Source organism: Nicotiana tabacum, chromosome 3 (assembly GCF_000715075.1).
Source record: "Nicotiana tabacum cultivar K326 chromosome 3, ASM71507v2, whole genome shotgun sequence".
NCBI lineage: Eukaryota > Viridiplantae > Streptophyta > Magnoliopsida > Solanales > Solanaceae > Nicotiana > Nicotiana tabacum.
In genome coordinates, this window is record NC_134082.1 from 22101495 (window position 1) to 22127391 (window position 25897).

A 25897-nucleotide genomic window follows, 5' to 3' on the forward strand; every position below is an offset into this window, starting at 1 on the left:
GATAGCTAGACTGATTTTGGTCCTTTGGCTGAAAGATTATTTGATCTCACAAAGCCTATAATAACTTGGATAGACACAAACATTTAACAAGGCCTAAAGGAAAACACACATCATATACTTGTACTTTTGGAAAATAAAATAAGAATGTCTTATCAAAATGTCCATATCTTGTAAATCTGTTCTTCATATGGTAATGGATGTCTTATCAAAATGTCCATATCTTGTAAATCTGTTCTTCATATGGTAATGGTATCTATGATTAACGAAAGCTTAAAAGCAGAGAAAAGAAAAGAAGTGGCTTCTTCAATCCACAAGTTAACAGGATTCAGCTGTGGACTTGTCTCTTCACATAGGCACGGGCACATAGTGTCACAATGAGGTTTTACCTACAAATATAACATTATGATCCAAGCGCATGCATTGAGATACATCATACCTGATCAGAACTCGTCAATATCTATCATTAAGTCAAGCTAAATGTTCAAGAGCTTAGATACATGTTTATTTACAGGCATAAGCTCTGCACAATTTGATTAGAACAGAATGGCCCATTCACCACCCCAAAACCCCAGGTTTGTCTCCCCTTTCCCCCAACCTTCTCCCCCTATATCCTGTATTAGCAAACTGGGAAAACTATGTTACTGCTCTCAATAGCTGGTGCAAAAAATGATGTCATGTACGAACAACAATAAATTGTATAAAGCATCAATTCCGGATCGGCGAGATTATGTCTCCTCAGCCTTGGGGATTTCAGCCAATGCATCTACGGCTCTTACTTTTTGCGGAACAAAATCTGCATAGGTAGCATCCCATAGATAAAGAATGAATCAGCAGAAATGTCGAAAATTTGGGAGAGCCAAATCATTGGTTATTGGGAAAACAGTAATTGATACCTGAAAGAAAGTCAAATCTGTGTCTTTTGGAAACAACTGAAGCTGAAACACAAGAAAATGTCTCGAGTCACTGAGAATGCAAATAAAATGACTTCTCGAGAACAAAATTGGTTATACTCATAAACGCAGCCCGAACCAAGTCTAAAAATAAGATGTTACAGAATACTGCATAGATTATATCTAAGCTGCTCCTTGTAGTTCTCTAAAATTGACACAAAAATCAAAAATCAAGAATATTACTTTTTTGTTTTCCGTGATGAATAAGAATACCAAATCCTTCCTTTTTGTCCATTAATCCTTCCTTTTTGTCCATTTTTTGTTTTTTTATTAAATAAACTTCTTGTTCATTTTAAATTTTCTTCCTCAAGTTTTTCATTTAAGTTTGTAGTACACTAGGGGTGGCGATTTGAGACATGACATTTGAACTCAACACGAGAACCTGAAATAAGTGGGTTGTTCTTTCTCTTTCTTTTATTTTATTTTTTTCTTTGGAGTGTGTTAGCCCATGAATCGGGGTTAAGAAGATAACAGAAGGGCAGGCCTTAGGTGGGATCGAAACCCTGCACCTATGTGTATTAAAGTAAAACAATAATGTCTTGATTCCAAACTAGTTGGTGGCAACTATATGATCTATATCTAGTCAGATCCATATAGGATGAGACTTAAGAAAAAAAGTAAATATTATTGAAACCAAAGACGACGACGACAACAACAACAACTCATTATAATTCCACTAGTGGATCTGGGGACGGTAGTGTGTACGCAGACCTTACCCCTACCCTGGGATAGAGAGGTTGTTTCCGATAGACCCTCGACATCCCTCCCTCCAAGAACTCCCCACCTTGCACTTAGGGTGACTCGAAATCACAACCTCTTGTGTAGAATAATTGTGTCATAATTAAGAATCCAAAGTTATAACAACATCAATAATGAATCGATTCTAAATCTAGTTGGGGCCAGCTATATCATCTATATATGTTCCTCTACAGTCTCCATAGTCTCCACTAAAAGTAAATACTGTTGAACATCAAAAATAATCGAAGAATGCAGTGTAGAATAACCGTAATTCTTATGTCATAATTAAGGATCCCAAAAATTAAGATATTTTCTTATTTCATGCAACTTACAACTCCTATATATGAACCTTTTTATTTGGTATCAAACTTTTTAATAAGATTTTTTTCTCTTTTATTGTCTCATTTTATTGCATCAGAGCCTCTATAAACTTACTTAATACACCTAAGTAGCTTTTGCCAACCTCTAGTGACCTTATGCCACCTGTTTGGCCCAAGTTTTTGCTCATATCTATAAGTTAATCATATAATCTGTGTCTCAGTCAAGGGAACGTGACCTGAACCCCCACCCACCCCCACCCCACCCCCCACCCCCCGGTAAGAATTCTGGCTAATTAATCTAATAGAAAGTATTACATTCTTCTCATTTTGGTAACCATTACAAAATTACGGTACCTCCTCCACTGACCATGGTCTCTTCCAGCCACTACTTTGATCATTTTATCAACTTCTCACAAAAAATATCTCCACAACTTGTTCCACCTCATTTTCTCCATGGTATCAAAGTTTGGACATTCAATATGCTCCTCTATAATGAATATCCGAGCATTGTTCTGAAAAAATCTTCTCTTTTTTTATATGGTCAAATGCCGATACAGAATATCGGACTTCTAGTCAATTTTTTGACTAATTCCTGAAACTTTTTCATGTACTCTTCAACTGCCAATTTAAGCAATGTCAATGATACCTTGGCAATTTGCATCACTGCACCTCTTTGAGCTGATTGAGAATAAATTGTTTACATGTTTGCTGCAAGATGCACCTGTTTTCACGAGCAATTACCAACAACTTTTAGAGGGAACAAGGTTCCACTACTGCTTTTAACTTTGGTGATTGTTCACTATTAGGACGATCCTATTCAACTAGTTGTTAGCTGTTCTGGTCAACTTTTAGTATTTTTATCAAAATATGTGAACTCAAGTTGTTTCACCATCTTTAGTTTGACGATTGTGTTCAATGTGAAGAGAGCAAACAACATTGCAGAGAATTCTTAAAGTTCCTACTTCTACTGAAAATTTCATTTTAGTTCACTAAGCAGTAGCATCATTAAACAAAAACCCCAGAAACTACCCAATGTGCAATACATTGGACTTCTTATTTGAGTTCTATCCATTGATAGTGTTATTTCTCTGGCCATAAAACATCATTACTCTACTACTTTATTAGCTTATCCCTACCAAGTCTTTGCACTTCCATGTGATAGTAAGTAATCCTTAGTCCACTTCTAAGGAATGCTCTCTATTTTAGAAACCTTGAAATAAAATTCAACAAGACTTATTATGTCATATCAACTTTTATACAGAATAAAGACTACTGTCAAAACCTTCACCAGTAATTTCACGTAAAAGCTTAGATTTCCGAAATTTGAAGTATAGATATATGCAAGTGGTATAGTGAGCTGTTAATCAATTTTTGGTGTTTCCAACTTTTTTTTTATAAGGTAAATTGTACTAATCAAAAGGGAGAGAACTCCCGTATACAGGAAGTATACCAAAAAGTATACATCAGAACATGATTCTCTACAAAAGACGCCCAATCTTCTATAGAAAGTTTCATCTAGTGAATTGGCAGACAGTCACTTTCCCACTTCCCAAAGAAGTGGGGTGGACTTGGAGTAAAAAATCTTAGGGTATTCAACAGAGCTTTGTTGGGGAAGTGGTTGTGGAGATTCGGGGATAGAAGAGCATGCTCTATGGAGGGAACTCATAGTAGAAAAGTACGATTCCACAGGAGGGGGTTGGAGGACCAAGGCACTGACAGCACCTTTCGGGTGTGACATGTGGAGGAGCATCATGAAGAATTGGGAAGCCTTCAGTGGCAACATCACTTATAGGGTAGGAGATGGAGGGAGAATCAGCTTTTGGAATCATAGGTGGTGTGGAGAGGATACTCTGAGGGTCTCCTTCCCCCACGTCTTCAGAGTTTCAAACCAGAAGGAATTGATGGTCCAACAGATTCGTAAGGAGCATGAAGGGGTAGTATGGGACCTCTCATTTAGAAGGAACATGCAAGATTGGGAAATTGCGGAGCTCCAAGATTTGTTGACACTGCTATATGGGCAAGACAGGCCCCAGCCATCTTGTGATTCTTGGAGATGGGGTTTGCGTGGCAATGGTTTGTTCACCGTAAAGTCCTTTTACCAGAGTATGTTGGTGAGAGAGGGGCCACTTTTCCATACTCCTCGATTTGGATTACTAAGGCGCCTACGAAGGTGTGCTTTTTTGCATGGCTAACGGCGAGGGGAGTGATTTTGACTGCTGAAAATCTGCGAAAGAGAAGAATTACACTTGTTAGTTGGTGCTACATGTGTAAAAGCTCAGGGGAAGAAGTTGATCATCTTTTGTTGCATTGCCCTGTGTCCTCGGCTTTGTGGAGGGCAATCCTGAATCTTTTTGGTGTTCAATAGGTGATGCCAAGCAATGTAAAGAAAATACTATATGGATGGGCCGGTTTCCGTCGAAGAAGAAAGCAAAAGGCGTGAAAGTTCGCCCCGTTAGCTCTCATGTGGATAGTTTGGGGGAGAGAAATAGGAGAGCTTTTGAGGGGATTGAATCTCCTTTTTCACATCTTAAGAATAATCTTTTATCCTTGATCGGTTTTTGGTGTTTCCAACTTTATGAATGGTAAAATAAACAATTTTGTACTGGAAAGATAGAAGGTAAGATAGAGCCCAGGTGCAAAGCATAGTACAACATTGAGTAAAGGCCTACCAGTTACAATAATACTCCCAGAACCCCATTTTATTTGACCTAGTTACTGTTTTGAAAGTTAACAGTACCTTTTCCTAACTTCACTATTCCTTTATCCTTTTTATTTCAAGAAAATAATTCACAGTTCTATTTTTTGCAGTTATAAACATAAAAGTTTTTTCCCCAAAAGAAATAGATAAATTGAGGAATAATTTTAGAGGCCTCCTTTAGGTTTTATTTACCTTCGTGTGGTTTGAGATATTACACTAACCTCCCTTACTGCATTGGTCTTCTCTAACATTGTGATGACCTGATAGGTCATTTATAGTTTTAACCCTTAATTCTGTGTATTGAAACCTCAAATAGCTCCGTTTAGCCTTCCTCGATTTGCGGGCGCAGTCTGTGTCTTTTCCGGAAGGTTTTTATGTGAAACATTGATTAAAATGTGAAATCGTCCTTAAAACTCATTTGAGTTGACTTTGGTCAACTTTTGAGCAAACGGACCCGGATTAGTGTTTTGACGGTCCCGGTGGATCCGTATCGTAATTTGGGACTTGGGCATATGCCTGGAATCGAATTTGGAAGTCCCTAGATCGAGTGATCGTAATTTGTTGAAAATTTGAAGTTCAAAGGTCTAAAGAATTTATAAATTTGACCGAAGTGTGACTTTATTGGTACTGGGTCCGAATTTTGGTTCCGGAACTTGGAATAGGTTCATTACTGTATTTATGACTTGTCTGCAAAATTTGGTGCAAAACGAAATCGATTTATCGTGATTCGGATGTGCGGTTGTTAAAATGAAAGTTCTTAAGTGCTTTGAAAAAATTCACTCGTTTTGGTGTTTTGATCGCGCGAGCGAGTTCATATGATATTTTTGCACTTGTGTGCATGTTTGGTTTGAAGCGTTTCCGATTAGCTTCGGAGTAGTTTGGACTTGGGACAAATAGCTGGTGAAAAACTGTTTCTGGTGCAGGTCTCAGACCTCACATTTGCGAGGTTTGGATTCGCATTTGCGATGTTACAATGCCTCTGTCAGGCTCGCAATTGCGAAGTGGGGCTGGGTCAACAAAGTTCGCATTTGGGATCAAAATAGTCGCAATTGCGAGAAGTCCAAGTTCGCATTTGTGAACAAACCATCGCAATTGCGATGGCAGCAGAAGTGTGAGATCTTCGCATTTGCGAAAGATTTTTTGCATTTGTGGGGTTCGCAATTGCAGACCCCACTATGTGGGATTTTACTGGGTAGTTGTTGTTGTTGTTGCGGGGTTCGCCAGGTCGCAATTGCGACATCTGCGCCTGGACATAAGAAGGGAAAACGGGATTTTAACTCGTTCTTCCAAATTCTCAACCATAAAAACCTTAGAGGCGATTTTCCCAAGAGATTTCTTCCTCAATTCATTGGTAAGTGACTCTAACCTACTTCCTTTCAATAACTCACCACATTTCATAAGATTTCAACCTTAAATCTAGGATTTTCATGGTAGAAATTGGGGATTTGGGTAGACTTAGGAATTTTGGTAAAATTGGAATTTAGGCCACGAAGTGAGGTCGGATTTCGAAACAAAGTGCATAACTGGGCTCGGGGGCAAATGGTTGATCGGGTTTTGGTTTGAACCTCGGGTTTGACCAAGCGGGCCCAGGGGCTGACTTTTGTTGACCTTTTCAATAATAATCTAAATTGAACCTCTTTCAGTCATGAGTAGTTTCTAAAATTTAATTTGAATCATTTGGTTAATAATTTGCTAGATTTGGTTGGTTTGGAGGCTTGTTCGAAAGGCAAGGCCATGATTGAATTTTGAGTGGATTGCGGAGTGAGGTAAGCGTCGGGTTTAACCTTGATTTGAGGAAATTAGGAACCCTTAAACTATGTGTTATGTGAAATTCATGTGTAGTGGCATATAGATCAGGTGACGAGTGTATATACACCACCAAAGTACTAGTTTCTTTGCTTTTTCGTATTTCATTTTCTTTCCATACCTTAACTCTTACACAATTTAAATGCTTCCCATGCCTTTACTTGCTACTTGCCATTTATTATTCTAGTGTTAAAAATATTAGGTTCTTCCATGCTTCCTTGATTGACTGCTACTTGCCTTAATTGACTTACTTGCACCCTTTACTTGTCATTTATTGGACTTGTCTTGCCGTTTAATATTAATTATGGTGAATCCTCGATTTGGCACGAGATTTCCTTTCTGGTTCAGCTTCATATTCGTTAATCGTAGATGTTCTTGTGATTCGAGTTATTAATTTGATTGTACTCATTGATTTATTTATATTGATATGGTGGAATCGGGTTGCGCGCCGCAACAGGTGAAATAAAGGTGGATTGATATGGTGAAATAAGGGTGAATTTATACTAATATGGTGGGATCGGGTTATGCACCGCAACAGGTGAAATAAGAGTGCATTAATAAGGTGAAATAAGGGTGAATTACGATATTGATTCTGATTATATGGTGGGATCGGGTTGCGTGATGCAACATATATATTTACTTATTATTATCAATATCTATATGGTGGAATAAGGGAGGATAGTGTTGTACGGTGAGATCAGGTTGCGTGTCGCAACAGTTTATGTGTTTCTATTGCTTATTTTGTTGTATTGGCTTCGATACTTTCATACGAGACTCTAAGGATTGTATTTCTGGCATTCACTGGTTTTCTGTGATGACTGAGCTATTTTTCTTAAGTTAACTGCCTTATTTCGTTACGTATTTTCCTTTCCCGTCTTTATTTTATAAAGCGTACAGGTTATAGTGTAAGTATCTGTCTTAGCCTCGTCATTACTTTGTCGAGGTTAGGCTCGACACTTACAAAGTACATGGGGTCGGTTGTACTCATACTACACTCTGCACTTCTTGTGCAGATTTTGGAGTCGGTCCTAGCGGCGATCAGTAGCGTGCTCGGCTTGAGTATCAGTGTGGAGACTTGAGGTACAACTGCTCGGCGTTCGCAGCCCTGAAGTACCCTCGCACTTTATCTTAGCTGTGTATTTTTCTTTCAAATAGCTTTACTTTTATTCAAACCTTTATCTGTAGTATTCTAATAGCGCGTGCACTTGTGACACCAGATTCGGGCTGTATTAGAGATTTCAGTTGTTATATTTTCCGCTCTTTACTTCAGAGTTTATTTCAGCTATTTCAATTTCTTTATTATTATTTAACTTGAACTGTTAAAAATGGATAAATACTCTAATGTTGGCTTGCCTAGCGAGTGAAATGTTAGGCGCCATCACGATTCCGAAGGTGAGAATTCCGGGTCGTGACAAATATCATTATTCCCCAAGATAAGAAATATCTGAACCTTTTAACTACAATATCACAAGGTACCAACATCTTCTCTCTTTTTTCTCCTGTCCAAACAGGGTTTGTGTTGCAAACTTGACATGTTTATTGCCATAAAAGAGCAGTTCTGGAATGTTGTAGAAACTTTATCACTCAAACCAATCTAGTTTTTTGAAAAATCAAATAAAGGAAGCTGGTGTATATCCCAACACACAAGGAAACTTAGTATCACAAACACAAATCTGGAGGGAGGTCTCTAAGATTTTTTCATAATTAATACTTAATACCAGACTGAAAATTCAAGTCAACCACATAGACCAATCTAGGCCATATAGTTTGAGATAGGATAAATTTTAACACGTGAAAAGTATGAAAGTGAGATAGGTTATGATATGCAAACTCAACTCATCTTTCATTTATAAGAAATGCAGTGATAAGCATCTAAAGACTTCAAAGTGGCAAGTTATTAAAAATGATGAAAATGGAAAATCAATAAAGATAAGGTATGTCGAAATAACAGTTTGAGATAGGATAAATTTTAACACGTGAAAAGTATGAAAGTGAGAAAGGTTATGATATGCAAACTCAACTCATCTTTCATATATAAGAAATGCAGTGTTAACCATCTAAAGACTTCAAAGTGGCAAGTTATTAAAAATGATGAAAATGGAAAATCAATAAAGATAAGGTATGTCGAAATAACAGGAGGTGATTAAAGAACAAATTCAGTAATGCAAAGCACAAAACCACAAGCACTAAGTGAATCAGGAATATCATGTAAAATGTAACAGAAAACACTAGCTGTTACACAAGGAAAGAAGGTCCTACTAACTTTAAAAGCAATGGACTGAGAGAGACTCACAGAGATGGTCATATCCAACATAATTGTTACGATCCAGAAAAGAACAAGCATAAGCCTCCCTGCAAAATACTTCAAGAAATTTCTCCTGCATGGAGCAACCAAAATCTGTAAGACATCGTAAATATGTAAAGCAAGATAACATGCAGAGCAAAGCAGACATACTGCTACTACTACTCCTGGTACAGAATTAAAGAAAGTAATTTTCCTTGTCAATAAATAAATAAATAAAGTAAAGAATGTAACTTCCACAAGCTTCGAAATTGATCAACTCAAATGCAAATGCTTTATCCTTCTCCTTTGCTTCTTCCCTTCATCTCTCCTAATTACACAACCTACGAAAAGTAGGGCTCAGAGCACAATCCAAACGCAGCTTACTTAACCTAAAACCTTGAGCTTAGGCTTGACTTAATCTAAGTCCATTACAAACTTACTCCTCAATGCATTAGAAACGTGTATACTTCACCAACCCAACCGTGTGCTAAAAGGAGTATGCCATGGCTTGGTGTAGCTAAGAATATGGTATCTCCAAGGATCATCTATAGCTTAAGAATGTGAATAATATTTACAGATATGTCACATACTTGTTGTGGCTTCAATAAGTTCCTACTCCCATTTGTGATATTAGGTCAGATCATGTATGCCTCTAGCAGCCTAAATTTCGCACTGATAAGTTGCTCCGGTAATCTCGTATAATTCAATCAAAAGCTACACCTCAATCTCAAATTAGTTGAGATCAGCTTCACGAGTCCTATGAATTCATTCCACAGACACACCTATCTATAACAACATCTTCATATATCAGACATTGACTATAAAAGTTATGTTTTTCTCGGAACCGATTTTTATATTAATGTTATAATATATGTCCTTTATAACAGCACTTCACTATAGCAGCCAAAAATACCGGAACAAACGAGACTGATATAGAAAGTTTGACTGTATTCTATTCAAGTTCATTTTATTACAATGCCAAATAAAGGGCATATAAGGAGTTCTTAGTTCTCTAAATTTAAGTTGCTCCAACACGGCATTTTAGGTGTTGTACCCTTTGTCGATACGACACTAGTATGGGTGTGGGTATGGGATCCGTACCGAATCTGATCAAACAATTTTGAGCACTTTGACCACAACGGACAAAAAAATCGAGACGAGATACAATTTGATTCCCAAAATCAAAACCAAAACTATGGTAAATTTGAAGAAAATAGCATACCTTATCTAGGGAATCAATCATTTACTTATCTAAACGAGTTGGTATCACCTACATGAATTGCTTTCACTGTGTCTATCCTTAGCCAAGTCAATGTTCATTCCGAGATATTGTAGGTCTACTTCGTATCATTTGTCACCTTCAGTCATCATATTATTGGACCTATGGGTCGGTGTAAAAACAAGTTTACATCAGACATAATCAAAACTACCTTAGTGACATTCTTGTTTTATCCTCTATCTGTGCTATTTGCATCTTCTATTGGATATGATCATCTCTAATTTTGTGTATTCAACAGAAAGTTCATCTTAATAGCCGTATTTCTTTCTTTCATCATATATAGAGAGAGAAATATAAACTCCAGTGACCTCCACCATCTCCCCTCCCCTTTGTTCTTTCTTTCTTTGATTTTACAGGTACATCAAGAGCTGACAGAGGAAGGCATCCTTGACAGAAAACTAACTTGGACGACATACTCCCTGCCTTCATTGCTGCCACTTCGTCTCTTCTGTATTATTTTGTTCCAGATCTTGGTCTCCATAGGTATTGTGCAATCCGACTACACCATTAGATTCAACGTTGTCCAAGTACTATCGTTCCTCTATTTTGGCCTTGCCGGCTCTCGATATTCAAAATGGCAACAACTACAGGAGTATCAAGCTGCTAAGCCCCGCTATGAAAGTTTGAGAGAAAGTGGTGGAGACAAGGGTAAGAAAGGGTGTATCTATTTTCGAGAACCAATACAGATTCATATCGGGGCAATCGACTATGAAAACCATTCACCTTGTAAGGAGATTGGCAGAGCAGTATAAGGAGAGGAAGAGGAAGAGGAACTTACATATGGTGTTCATTGACCTAGAAAAAGCATAAGACAAAATCCAAGGGAGGTTCTATGGAGATGTTTGGAGGCTAGAGGTGTACCTGTAGCATACACTAGGACGATTAAAGACATGTATCATAGAGTCAAGACCCGGGTAAGGATAGCGGGAGGGGAATCGAAACACTTCCTAGTTATGATGGGTTTGCACCAGGATCAGCTCTTAGCCTGTTTTTATTTGCATTGGTGATGGATGAATTGGCGCGACACATTCAAGGGAAATGACATGGTGCATGTTATTTGCAGAAGACATAATACTGATTGACGATACGCGAGGCGGAGTTGACACTAGGCTGGAGGTTTGGAGACAAACTCTAGAGTCTAAAGATTTCAGGTTGAGCAGGACTAAGACGGAATATTTGGAATGCAAGTTCAATGACGTAACTCATGAGGCTAGCGTGGAAGTGAAGCTTGATACACAATTTATCCCCAAGAGAGGGAGTTTCAAGTATCTTGGGTCAATAATCCAAGGTAATAGGGAGATTAATGAGGATGTCACACATCGTATTGGAGAGGCTCGCATGTGGTGTCTTGTGCGATAAGAATGTGCCACCAAGAATTAAAGGTAAGTTCTGCAAAGTGGTGGTTAGACTGAAGATGTTTCTATGGAGCGGAATATTGGCCAGTCCAGAACTCTCATGTCCAGAAGATGAAAGTAGCGAAAATGAGGATACTAAGGTGGACATGTGCGCATACTAGGAGAGACACGATTAGGAACGGAGATATTCAGGACAAGGTAGGAGTGGCCCCTGTTGTGGACAAGATGTGGGAAGCAAGGCTTAGATGGTTCGGGCATGTAAAGAAGAGATGCACATATGCTCCAGTAGGGAGGTGTGAAAGCTTAGACATAGAGACCCTGAAAAGAGGTAGATGTTAGCCATGGAGGCCTTGAAGAGAGATAGAGGTAGGTCAAAGAAGTATTGGAGAGAGGAGATTAGGCAGGACATGACACAGCTTCAGCTTAACGAGGACATGACCCTTGAGAATAGGGTAAGGAGGTCGAGAATTAGGGTAGAAGGTTAGTAGGTAGCCGGCATATTTCTTTTCCACACCCGTGGTATTTGTAGTATTCTTGTATTTTCTGATTATTTGATTTCTATTACTACGTGTTGTTTCTTCTGCTTCAATTATTTTAGTATCTTGTTGTTGTTACTGCTTGTTGTCATTGCTTCTTTTTCCTACTTTGTTTGAGAATAGAGTCTATTGGAAATAGCTTATCTACTTTTACACGGTAGGGATAAGGTCTGCTTACACACTACCCTCCACAAACCCCACTTGTAGGATCACAGTGGGGTGTTTGTTGTTGTCGTTAATAGCCGCTACGCCATTCATCTAGTAGATATATTGGTCCTTAACGGCCCAACATTCACTATTTTATAATATTTCTTGTCTTCCCATCACATACCACACTCGTACTACTTTTATTTTATTTATTTCTCCACCTTTTATGTCATACTCCTGTAAGACTGAACTTATATATCTAACTCTCCACATTTAGGCTAAACGATTTTGTTCAATCTTACTTCACCTCTATTTACTTGTGATATTGGGCAGATCACATATGCCTCCAACAGTTATCCCAAAGTCTCTAATTATCTCCAAAATCAGTGAGCAATGAAGGTTTTAGACTGTACTTGAGTCAATCACTCACTTCTTTAATGAAGGTCCTCAAAGTCACAAAGAATAACTTTTGAAAGATTATATGAAAAATGCATTAGCAGGGACTCTTTATAAAATAACAGATGTCGATAAGACAATGAACAATATGTACAGTGACGAATATAACACAACTGAATAAGGACTATAGGGCCATACCGTAGCTTTGTTAACTACAAATGTTGCTTCTTGGGACATCCTCATATCAGAATTTTCGTCCTTTATTATTCGATGGATTCGATTATGAGGAAACTGATAAAGAGCACTTCCACTCTTCTCATCTTCCTCCTCTTCATCATCTTCCCTTTTCTTCTTTGCCTTTAATTTCTTCAAAGGGGTGTCACCATTGCTCCTTGCTCCATTTTCTACCTTCCCATTACTTGTTTTACCCTTGTTTTCCTCCTTCTCCCTTTTCATCTTCTCTTTCGTAGCTCGACTTGTAGACCCATTACTATTTGCCCTTTTCACTCCCTTTTCTTCGGCTTCTTCATCTCCTTCCTTCTTATTCTCTGTTCTCTTCATCTTTTTCTCTTCTTTTTTCGACCTACTCGAATCACCATTGCTCTTAGCCTTTTTTGCTGCTTTTCCTCCTCCTTCTCCTTCTTCTGCCCTTTTCTTCTTCTTCTTACTCTCCTCCTTCTCATTTTCACTTCCACGACTTGAATCGCCATTGCTCTTCGCCTTTTTGGCTACTTTTTGTCCTCCTTCCTCTTCATTTTTCTTCTTCTTGTTCTCAATTTTGCCACCACGAGTCGAATCTCCATTGCTCTTTGCATTTTTGCTTATTCTTCCCTTTTCATTCTTCTCCTTCATCTTTTTCTCGGCATTATCCTTTTCCCTTTTAGCTGTTTTTGCAACATTCTGCTCCTCCTCTTCTTCTTCCTTCCCATTTTTGACCTTCTTCTTCCTCATATATATTTTCAAATTTTCACTCTCACTTTGCTTTGCCGTTTTTGCTTCAATTTCTCTATTTTCATCTCCTTTCTTCCCCTTTCTCCTATAAACCTTCTTCTGTACTTCCAATTCCTCGTTCCTGCCTCGGCGATTAGTATTATTACCAACTTTGCCCTCTGCGGCATTTTCTTCTTCTTTTTCTTCGTCGTCCGTATCTCTTACGTATTCCTCGTGAACATTTTCTACGCCGTCGTTTTCTTCTTCTTCTTTTTCGTCTTGTTGTGATTCGGTACTGGAAGATGGAACGACGAAAATCTCCGGCTCGTCTCCGTCATTTTTGTCGGATTTTCCGTTACTCCTTTTCGCTTTAGGCATTACTGAGGACTTGTTAGGGTTCGTACTCTGTGATGGAGATTGATTTTTTGACGTCGGTGAAATGGCTGCCACCGTTTGCGACGGAGGTCCGCGGCGGAAGAAGGGTACTAGCTACTGATTTGATTTTCACACGCGTTATAACAAGAGCTTTTGGTCCGAGTGAAGAAACTTCACACGTGGCTTTAACGAAATTGTGGGCCTGCTCCCTATAGAGAAACATTTATCCGTATTAAAATAGGAAAATTTCATGTATTTTTCGTAAAGCACCATCTTTTAGTCCTAATTAGTCATTTATAGATACCCTTTGTTATATTACGTTTTATAGATACCTTTTATGTTTTTATACAATGTATTTCATGTATTTAAACGATTGTATTCATTAATACAAAAAAAAAATAGGCGTAAAAACGGGAAATCCAGCTAAGTGTTATCTGTATTTAACTGTATTCAAACGAAATTTTAGCTGTATTTAACTGTATTCAAGCAAAATTTCAGTGAAATACAGTAACTTTTTTGCGCAAATTCTAGGAACTTAAACTTGTTAAAAACGGAAGGAAATCAAATCACATGATAGTCTCCTAATTTAACTCAAAGAACTAAAACGTGTACACACTAATTTGTATTTTGCTCAAAGAAAGCAACTCCAAAACGTGAAAAGAAGGAAAAATCAGAGCAACATATCTGATCGAACTTCTCAATTCTCTTCTCCTTTTTTTCTATTGAATACAATAAAATACAATTGAATACAGCTGAATAAAACTCTTGAATGCAACAAAATACAACTAACTTCTGCTGAATAAAATAGTTGAATATAACTAACTATAACTGAATACAACTGAATACAGTTGTATAAAACACTTGAATACTACTGCCAAATAAAATAGTTAATTACAACTATTTGTAAACTTGAATACAAGGAAAATAGTTAATTACACTTGAATACAAGAGAATAATCACAACTTTTTAATACATCTAAAATATATAAATGAATGCTGTTGAATACATGTGAATACAGTTTCACCTCTTTTATTTGTAAACATGACTTTCGACAAAATCAAGGTTGAAAACCCTATCGTTGAGATGGACGGTTAGATCTCTTTCTCCTCTACTTTCTCTATCTCTATATTTCTTCCTTTTTTCTTGCTGAAATTTGTTGTTTTATAGATCTGTTTTTGTATGCCAAATAATAATAAATATTGATTATGCTGTGAAAATACAGAGAGGACAAAGAATTGGAGTAACGTGGGTATGTGGGAGAAGAGAGTAGAGGTGATAATGGCGGAGAAATAGAGATTTAGGGTGGGGGAAGATTTATGAAACGTGAGTTTATGGGAGAAGAGGGTAAAGTGCATGGAAGAAGAGAGAGAGAAGTTGGTTAGAGGAGATATACGCTAATTAGGTGAGAGAAAATATAAAAAATGAGAGAGAAAAATATTTTGTAGTATATATGGTGCCTTAATTGTAGGATGGAACTATATTTAGATTTTTTGCTATAAACTATAAAAGGTATTTATAGGATGTAATATTTTAAAATGGTATTTATTTAATATAAATAGGGTACTAACCTATTCCTTAGGTGGTAAAATTTCCCTAAAACAACTGGGTTGCCTCCTTTTCAACTTTATAGCCCATATTTCAATTTATAATTGAGTAGCCCAAAAATAAGAGGCCCATATCCGAAAAAGGGGTGTTATTTCCATTTTTTGGGAGTTAGAAGCGGGATTTTGTATCTTTCAGCGAGATGTTCTCTCATTCTTTCCATTCTTCTTCCCCAAATCTACAAAAACGAGATCTTGCGATCAATGCAGCTCCAAAAACCCTAGAAATTCTTCTTCATCTCGAATTAACAGCAAATCAAACACGAAAAGTGAATTTTTTTGCTGCAAATCAGCGCAATTTTCATTTTTGCTGCAATTTTGATTTTAACTTTTTGTTCGATGGAGCTTTTTCCAGTTTACGTTCTTCATAATGGTGAATGGGAAGAAAACAAGTTTATCAATTTCGTCAGCGATTGTGTAATAATCGAGTCGACATTCAGCTACAACAATTTAGTTGCATCTATTTCGGAACAGATTAGGATCGATATTGAGTTAAACACAATAGAGATTAACTTTCTCTCAAATGATGGTTTGCCACCGATCCTGATTTACAACGATACAGGTGTTAAGGTGTATATCGAATTAAAGAAGAAAAACTTGAATTTCACTGAATACCCCTTGTTTGTGACAGTGAAAGAGATTTATGATAATCGTTTGGTTGCTACAAGTTTCAGTTGTTTGGTTGCTACAAGTTCCAGTTATTTGGTTGCTACAAGTTCCAATTCTATAGATGTATCCACAATTGATAGCACTGAGATTATGCCTGATATCCAATTAATTGAAAACATGAAACTTAGTGAAAACACGGGTATAATAGATAATATGTTGAACGAATTTGTTGAGGAGGATCAAGTTTATAAAGATAAAGAGACAGTTATAAATGTGATGAAAAACTTGGTTGTACGCGAGAGGTTCCAATTCAAGGTGAAGAGATCAAGTGCAACAAGGTATGTCAATAATTGTATATTATGTTATATATATGTATAAATATGTATAAAGTAGTATATATTTGTATATAATGTATTAAAATTAGTATATATCTAGTTATATTTTTGTATACAAGTGTATTTAGAAGTTGAATGATCTTTAATCCTAGGTATCACCTTATGTGTATGGATGACAATTGTGCTTGGAGTTTCAAATCTTCAGCCGTTTTCAAGGCAAACATATTCAAAGTGAGAAGTTACAATAATAATCACACATGCAGTTATGGTGAAAGTTACTTAACACAACGTCAAGCTACTTCGGGTGTAATTGCTAGTATAGTCAAGGACAAGTATATTAATCCAAAAAAAGTTTACACCGCAAAAGATATAATAAAGGACATACAAAAGCAACACGGGATTGAAGTGAGCTACATGAAAGCATGGAGAGCTAAAGAGATAGCAATGGCAATGATAAGAGGGAGTCCGAGTGATTCATATAAGGAGTTGCCAAAGTATTTTTATATGTTGGAGCATACAAATCCAGGAACGGTTACAAAGTTGCACAAATCAGAAGATGGATGTTTTCTTTATGCATATGTTTCGCTATATGCATCTATCGAGGGCTGGGAGCATTGCAGATCAATAATGGTTGTTGACGGAAGTTTCCTTAAAGCAGCATATAAGGGTACCATATTGATTGCTTGCACGCAGGATGGAGCTGGTGAACTGACTGCATCTACCTTGTTTCTGCAGTTTGTATAATGTTGTAGTTTTATGTATAAAAGTGTATAGTATTTCACAGCTGCTGTTTTTATAAAATTTTCAGTTTGTATAAGGTTGTATAATTGTGTATAACTATGTATAAGATTTGTATAATTGTCTGAATCCTAATATCTATTTTTTATAAACAGGAAAAATCCTTCCACTTGCATATGCAATTGTAGATTCAGAGAATAACAAATCTTGGGAGTGGTTCTTTGTCCAGATAAAGGGTACTTTTGGTGTTAGGGAAGGGATGTGTATAGTTTCAGCTAGAAACGAAAGCATCTTCAATGCCACAAAAGCTGTGTTCCCAGAAGTACCACATTGTATTTGCACGTTTCACTTGTGGAAGAATGTAAAGCGCACATTCAAGAAACATCATAAACAATTGAAGGATATCTTCTTTGCTTTGGCTAGAGCTTACACGATAGAGAAGTTTGAGTACCATATGACAGAGATGTGCAAAATTGATCCGAGGGTACAGCCTTACTTGTTCGAAATTGGCTACGAAAGGTGGTCTAGGGCATATTCCAAAGTGAAAAGGTCGATGGTAATGACTTCCAATATTGCAGAGTCAATTAATGCAGCAAACAAAGATGCTAGAGAGTTACAAGTAATGCGATTGCTGGAGTACATGACAAATTTGCTACAACAGTGAAACAACAAAAACAGAAAAAGTGCAATGGAGACATCTACAGAGCTTGGCAAAAAGTACGACAAACTCATTCTGGAAAATCTGATTGCATCGGAGCAAATGACGGTAAAATAAATCAAATATAATGATGCTTGGTACTGCTGACTTGCATTTTACTGCTTGTATAAGGATGTATAACTCTGTATAATAATGTATAATGTTCTTTAACTTTTAAAAAAAAAAACTTTTGCAAGTGAGGCCTGCTATGGAGCAGTTATATACTGTGTTTGAAGGGGTAAGGCGAAACATAGTGTGCCTTGAAGAGGGAACATGCAGTTGCAGAAAATTTCAAATGGATGAACTTTCATGTCCTTATGCTTGGGCGGTTTTGAAGAACCAACAGCTAAAACCTGGCCAGTATTGCTCTTTTTACTACAAGAAGGATAAACTCCTTAGAACTTATGAATTTTTAGTGAATCCGATGCCAGATGAGAGTTTATGGGTAATCCCAACAGAGGTGCTGGAAGATGTGGTCCTACCACCTAAAGGGAGAAGGAATGCAGGAAGGCCAAGAAAGGAAAGACTCAAACCTGCTTCAAAGAAAGAGTCTAAGAGGGCGTTTTCATGTTCTATATGTGGACATTATGGTCACAATAGAAAAACATGTAGGAATCGACCAAAATAAATAGTTGAAAACATAACACTTCATATTACATTTGTTGTCATGTTGAGTAGTTAAGTTTCACAAATAATAGAGTTACAAATGTTGAGTAGTTAAGTTTAACAAGCAATTGATATGTTTCATTATTATCCAATAACAATGTCTTGTTGTTTCTAATGGTGCTAAATATATTGATAGATTGTACTAATATAAAACTGAACTGCAAACAATCAATGGTATTATATGTATACAGATGTATAAATGAGAGTATAAGTTTGTATAAATTTGTATAACTATGTATATTATTGTATACATATATATAAACCCTGCTACATTAACAAAACTGCAGCCATAATGAAAATATATACTTTGTTAAAGGACAAAAGCAACTGAAATATTCATTAAAATGTAATTCATTCACAGCCACAATGTGTAATGACTACCACAAATTACACAAAAATAAAAACATCTATAATATCCTTAAGGTTAAGTAGCAGAATAGTACTTAGACAAAACTGTCGCACCTCCTTTTTCCGCCCCCGCGAGGGTGCGTGGGAGTTTTCTCCAATTAAAGGACAGTCGAAATGGGATTTGTTTGTTTGTTTCAGAGTCGCCACTTGGGAATTTTAAGGCGTCCCAAGTCACCAATTTTAATCCCTGAATCGAGGAGAATATGACTCTGTTTATTATTCTGCGAACCAGAAATTCTGAGTAAGGAATTCTGTTAATCCGGAAGAAGGTGTTAGGCATTTCCGAATTCCGTGGTTCTAGCACGGTCGCTTAACTGTTTTTATTCTTGGCTTAATTATCTCGATTTTATATTTTTTATTGCATGAATTTGTTATCGCTTCTGTTTAGATTGTTTATAATTAAAGACCCTTCTTCGAATCGAATCACGCATACGTGTATCCGTTTTATATATTATATATATTTTAACGTGAAAATCGTGTCACGCGTACGTATACACAATGATATTGATAATATAATAATTATTTTTTTTCGAAATTTTTTTATTATAAAAAAAAAGACTAGTTCGAAATTGTGCTTAAAATAAAATTAAGAACGTTCGTCGCTCTTGTATAATTAAATATTGAACCGCACATCTCGAGTTATATGAAATTAATATTGATATTCTCCGAAGAGCCCCCTTTTTATTAAATGTTCGTTCGAAGTTGCGCGAACGCATAATCCGAATTGCTTTTAGAAATACAATCAGGTTACGCGAACGCATCCCTAATCACGCAAAATGTTCTTAATAGTAGTATAGATTTTCCATAAATTGTTGAATGTTGACCGCAAATTATATTTTTTGCGTAAGAATTATATTTCTCCAAGCCATTCAAATTTAAAAGGGTAAAAATAAACGTGGGATTAATAATACCATTTTTCCGTAAATACAATATATGCATACCCAAAAAGTGAATTGCATATAAAACTAGGAAAAAGAATTAATTTGATAAACAAACTAATAGTTTTCGAAGAAATTATATCTCCTTCTCATCTACTTGTTTTTAGTCCAAAGTTATAATTATTCGGTTAATTTGCTTATGATGACAGATAAAATCAAACCAATTTTTATTCTCGGCCTACGCATGCTATTTATAGTCACCAAAAGTACCTTTGGTAAGAATTATTGACGTTATTTTTTATACATTATTTTTAAGAAGTGAATTAAAATAGGAGGACCCTTTGTTGGTAAGAAAGAGAATTATTCTACAAGTTGATTCAATAAAATAACATCACATGCAACGTAGTGGAACGTCCGAACCATTCATCATATTCCAAAATCATAAACGAGACGGATTATATCAATTCACATTTGTACCATGGCATTTCACATAACCGTTATTATGCCATATCTGATCGAAATACCATTAACATTATCTAGCCTTAAACAAAATCTGATATTTGACAAAATAGGCTAATAATATAATTTTTGATATTTCTACACTATTCTTTACTTAGCTAATGACATCCCAAGATAAAATTAATGGCCAACTTTCTGCCATGTTCCCTATTTTGACAATTCAAATATAATTATACTAATGAGATTTCGAAATGGATCATTATTACAAAGCTTTTATACGAATTTCAAAATAAGACAATTAACTTATAGCCATCGTGTCGAACTCACTACTAGTTAACTAACATGAAACAAAGCTGAAATTTAAACTAACGAACTTAAATGAATAAAAGACAAAATTACAATTCGAGCTTCATTTATTTGTCATGTAGAAAGCTTTGCACATGAGTTTACAGATATATACCTGATATTGGAAGCAAAAGAAAATGAAGATGAGAATCAGCAGCAGTAATAACAATACAGCAACAACAACTGCCCAGCAACAGTAACAACCCAGTAACAGACCAGTGGAGTAGTAATCCCAAAAACAAAAGCTTTTAAGCTTTGAATGAAACAACAACCATTAATACTAATTTCAAACAAAGAAAGAAAGCAGAAGATTTTTTAGTTTTTATTTTTATTTTGAAAGCTTAAATATTTTTTCGGAATTTTTCTTTCTCTTAAATGTTCAGCCCTTTTTTCTCTCTTCTATTCTTTGTCCGATTTTCTCTCTATCTGTGTGTGTATTTTTTCTCGTATCTTTTCTGTTCTCTATGTCTTGTGTTCAAGACTTCTTCTTATAACCCATCCCATAAACCTTTCAATTGATTAAAATCTATATTTTTTCTCTACCCAACCCATTATCTTTCCACTCATCCCCGTTACATTAAATAAACATATCACACCACCCCATTATATTTTGTCCCTCATGCTTCATTTAAAATAATGCAAGATTCCCCCTTTAAATTAAATCTTGTCCCCCCTTTATATTAAACAACTATATCACAACCCACCCCATTTCATTTTGTCCCCCATGCTTCAAATAAACAATTTCAAAATGTACAATTCCTAAACTACCCCTCACGACCTTACTGAAATTACCAAACTACCCCTGAACGTACTACAAATTTACCAAACTACCCATCAGCTATAACACATCATTTAATCAAACATAACCAAAATATAGACAATATGATTAATTTCTAACAATGTTCAAACAACAAATTTCATGAACATGATTTCTTCAACATTTCAACAACAAAGCACATGAACACAAATTGAACAACAAAGAACAACTAAAATTTGATTGAACAATATTTTAGCAACAAACAATCCTATTTTCGGATTCAACAACAACAACAAACAAGTATATTTAGATTTCTAAATTCAATAATATTGAACTTAAAATCAACTACTCTAACAGCATTACAACAAACAATTCCTATAAACAAGATTATGAGACAAATTCAAGAAATAATCATAAATGATAAACAAAAAATCAAACTATACACATTTCGGATTCAAGATCACACAAACATAATATGAACATGAATTAAATCTAAAAATAAAAACAATGGATTCAAATGATTAAAACCAACATACTTCCCTTATTACAACTAAATTCTTTTAGGCAAATGACAAAACAAAAACCTAAGAAGAAACAATTATGAACTTAAGCTTGAACTTAACAATATTAACAATTTCCGAAAAATACATAAAATATATGAAACAAATTGAAGAAACAATTAATTAAACTTCAATTTGTATCTAACTAATATTAAACTAACAAATATTCATTTAAACAATAATACAAACATGAAATAAACATGAAAACAACTAATTAAACTTCTATTTTGAAATCTGAAAATTAATTTTAACAAAGCACATGAACATGAACAAACTAGAAAAATGATTTCAACGATAAACAACGAACAAAACAAGAATCAAATATTTAACGATTTTAACTTTTAGAAATATAAAAACGAAATATGGACAAAATAAAACTCAAAAACAACTAACCGGAGATGAATCAACGAAGAACTTTGATTGTAAACAAATCTGTCCGAGCCTCGACCAAAGCTCGAACAAATGACGACGAAGACGAAGAGAAGATGAAGCAGCCCGTAGCTACTGCCACGACGAGCAGCAGCAGCAGTCCGTCCAACACCTGCTGCGAAGAGCAGTAGCAGAACTACGTCGAGACAGCAGCGGCGGTGGCGACAGGCAACAGCAGTGGCGGCGACAGGCAGCAGCAGCGCGGACAGCCATAGACGACGACATGGTCGACGTCGAAGCTCGTCCATGGCTGTGTTCGTTTGGTTGTTTGGTTGAGACAGAAGCAGCAGCGACGGGGCTTCGAACAACAGAAGGAACAAACAACGGGCTGGTCGACGCACAAGCAGAAGCAACTGGTGGCGACGACAGACTGTTTTGCCGGAGAAGATGAAGCTCGACCAAACGACGACGAACTAGAGCAACAATGGTGGACCAAGAAGATGAAGTGCTTGGGCAGCAGCTGTTTGGACGATGAGGGTGTGTCGAAGAAGAAGGTAAAGGGCAGCCATGGATGCTTGGTTGGAGCTTTGGAGGAAGAAGAAGAAGATAGGAGAGGAGGGGGGGATGGTTTAGATTTTAGGGTTTTCTTCTTTTAGTTTTTGTTTTGTTTTTGTAAAATGTAAGACAAAGGGGTTTGGGTCTTTTGGGTTATGGACTGGGTCGACCCAGTTCGAAATGGACTGGGTCGTAGGGAAGATTGGGCCATTTTTTTGGGCCTATGGCTTGAAATCGAAGAAGAGGCCCAATTCCGACTTTCTTTATATTTTTGCTCTTTTTTCTTCTTTTATTTCTCTAAAACTAAATTATAAAAATACTTAAACTATTATTAAGAATTAAATTAAGTTATAAAAGCGCAAATTAACTCCCAATAACAATTAACGCACAATTAAGTAATAATTAAGCATAAAATGTATATTTGGACATTAAATGCTAAAAATGCAAACGATGCCTATTTTTGTAATTTTTAATTTTTGTAAAACAAATTTAATTACTAACAACTGTAGAATTAAATCCTACATGCAAAATGCGACATATTTTTGTATTTTTTATTAATTTATCAAATAAACACGCACAGACAAATACAAATAATTATTCAAAATGTCACAAAATATCACAAAATTGCACACCAAAGAAAAATCATTTTATTTTTGGATTTTTTGGGAGTAATTCTCATATTGGGCAAAAATCACGTGCTTATAGCTGCCCCTCTTTGCCCGAAGACACGAAGGGTTTTCGTGCAAAGATAAAGCGAGCGATTTTTTTGCCCATCCGAGTACGCCGTGTGAAGCATTTTTTTGAAAAAGATTTGACCGAACCTTTGCTTCAAAGGTTTCCTACATATCCTGGGCTAAACAGGAATCAGGTCAATGTAGTTCGGGAAGTTTTGGTAGCTGGGACTACCGGGGAACTGCATTGTTACTGTTGTTGCATGCTATTACCACTGCTTACCGATCTCCTTGTTACACCATGCTTAAAAGAAAACAAGAAGCTAGGCTAGAGTACAATTTGTTTTTGTTGCCTTGCTTCCTTGTCTGCTTGCATTTCCTCCGGTGCTTTTCTTCTTTTTAACACATGCACTTGAGTTTGTGCTGTGACCTCTTGTTGCAACCTTCTGTTTCCCGGTGCCGGGGAATTTTATTGTTTCCTGCTGGGGATTCCTATTGTAACCCTCTGTTTTATTGTCCTCTGACTTGATCTTGAAATGTATGCCTCTGTTATCTGGGCGGGCTCCCAACTTCAATACTTGAAAATTAAAGACTTGAAATGTATGCCTCTGTTATCTGGGCGGGCTCGCAAGTTCAATGCTTGAAATGTAAAGACTGCAATGTATGCCTCTATTGTCTGTGCGGGCTCCCAACTTCGACGCTTGAAATATAAAGACTGAAATGTATGCCTCTGTTATCTGGGCGGGCTCCCAACTTCAATGCTTGAAATATAAAGACTGAAATGTATGCCTCTGTTCTATGGGCGGGCTCCCAACTTCAACAACTGAAATGTAAAGACTGAAATGTATGCCTCTGTTATCTGGGTGGGCTCCCCACATCAACAACAACTTTTAAAAATAAGCGCCATTCCTCTCTTCAGGCGGGCTCCTGACTTCAACAACAACTTTGAAAATATTCGTCATTCCTCTCTTCAGGCGGGCTCCTGACTTCAACAACAACTTTTAAAAACGCCTTTCCTCTCTTCAGGCGGGCTCCTGACTTCAACCAATACATCGCCATTTCCTTTCTTTAGGCTGGCAAGATTTCAACAACTTTTAAAAATGCCTTTCCTCTCTTCAGGCGGGCTCCTGACTTCAAACCATACATCGCCATTCCTTTCTTTAGGTTGGCAAGATTTCAACAACTTTTTTAAAAACGCCTTTCCTCTCTTCAGGCGGGCTCCTGACTTCAACAACAACTTTGAAAATAAATCGTCATTCCTCTCTTCAGGCAGGCTCCTGACTTCAACCAATACATTGTCATTCCTTTCTTTAGGTTGGCAAGATTTCAACAACTTTTAAAAACGCCTTTCCTCTCTTCAGGCGGGCTCCTGACTTCAACCAATACATCGCCATTCCTTTCTTTAGGTTGGCAAGATTTCAACAATTTTTTTTTAAAAAAAATGCCTTTCCTCTCTTCAGGCGGGCTCCTGACAACAACTTTGAAAATAATCGCCATTCCTCTCTTCAGGCGGGCTCCTGACTTCAAACCATACATCGCCATTCCTTTCTTTAGGTTGGCAAGATTTCAACAACTCTTTAAAACGCCTTTCCTCTCTTCAGGCGGGCTCCTGACAACAACTTTGAAAATAATCGCCATTCTTTTCTTTAGGTTGGCAAGATTTCAACAATTTTTTTAAAAATGCCTTTCCTCTCTTCAGGCGGGCTCCTGACAACAACTTTGAAAATAATCGCCATTCCTCTCTTCAGGCGGGCTCCTGACTTCAAACCATACATCGCCATTCCTTTCTTTAGGTTGGCAAGATTTCAACAACTCTTTAAAACGCCTTTCCTCTCTTCAGGCGGGCTCCTGACAACAACTTTGAAAATAATCGCCATTCCTCTCTTCAGGCGGGCTCCTGACTTCAACCGATACATTGCCATTCCTTTCTTTAGGTTGGCAAGATTTCAACAACTCTTTAACATTCCTTTCTTTAGGTTGGCAAGATTTCAACAACTCTTTAATAACGCCTTTCCTCTCTTCAGGCGGGCTCCTGACTTCAACAACAACTTTGAAAATAATCGCCATTCCTCTCTTCAGGCGGGCTCCTGACTTCAACCAATACATCGCCATTCCTTTCTTTAGGTTGGCAAGATTTCAACAACTTTTAAAAATGCCTTTCCTCTCTTCAGGCGGGCTCCTGACTTCAACCACAACTTTGAAAATAAATCGTCATTCCTCTCTTCAGGCGGGCTCCTGATTTCTTCTTTAATTAATCATCCTTATTCTCCAGGTGGACGCCTGATTTCTTCTTAATTCTCATCCTCATTCTCCAGGTGGACGCCTGATTTCTTCTTTAATTCTTCATCCTCATTCTCCAGGTGGACGCCTGACTTCTTCTTTTCATCCTCATTCTCCAGGTGGACGCCTGACTTCTTCTTTTCATCCTCATTCTC

General features: G+C 36.8%; 2 protein-coding genes across 3 annotated transcripts; one reads left to right on the forward strand and one right to left on the reverse strand.

Annotated features, from left to right (window-relative positions):
- Positions 1 to 437: 437 nt before the first annotated feature.
- Positions 438 to 13983, reverse strand: LOC107830190 (uncharacterized). 2 transcript variants are annotated; one of them, XM_016657670.2, is made up of 4 exons: positions 12708 to 13983; positions 8776 to 8890; positions 894 to 935; positions 438 to 793 (listed from the first exon to the last, which is right to left on the reverse strand). In XM_016657670.2, the coding sequence occupies exons 1-2, from the start codon at positions 13815 to 13817 to the stop codon at positions 8777 to 8779; spliced, it is 1224 nt and encodes a 407-aa protein (XP_016513156.1). In that variant the 5' UTR covers positions 13818 to 13983; the 3' UTR covers positions 438 to 793; positions 894 to 935; position 8776. The 2 variants fall into 2 exon arrangements, with proteins under 2 accessions (XP_016513156.1, XP_016513155.1); XM_016657669.2 differs by having other exon boundaries at positions 8806 to 8890; positions 12708 to 13980.
- A 3802-nt stretch (positions 13984 to 17785) lies between these two features.
- Positions 17786 to 18422, forward strand: LOC107831000 (uncharacterized). The gene is made up of 2 exons (XM_016658714.2): positions 17786 to 17863; positions 18012 to 18422. Exons 1-2 carry the CDS (start codon positions 17786 to 17788, stop codon positions 18420 to 18422), a joined length of 489 nt encoding a protein of 162 aa, XP_016514200.2.
- Positions 18423 to 25897: the final 7475 nt, after the last annotated feature.

Coding starts and splice junctions, on each gene's coding strand:
- LOC107831000 (XM_016658714.2), top strand. CDS start 17,786: ATGGAGACATCTACAGAGCTTGGCAAAAAGTACGACAAACTCATTCTG. Junction 17,864..18,011: donor TTGCATCGGAGCAAATGACG/GTAAAATAAATC, acceptor GCTATGGAGCAG/TTATATACTGTGTTTGAAGG.
- LOC107830190 (XM_016657669.2), bottom strand. CDS start 13,817: ATGCCTAAAGCGAAAAGGAGTAACGGAAAATCCGACAAAAATGACGGA. Junction 8,891..12,707: donor TTGTAGTTAACAAAGCTACG/GTATGGCCCTAT, acceptor TGCTCCATGCAG/GAGAAATTTCTTGAAGTATT. Junction 794..893: donor CAGATTTGACTTTCTTTCAG/GTATCAATTACT, acceptor CTACCTATGCAG/ATTTTGTTCCGCAAAAAGTA.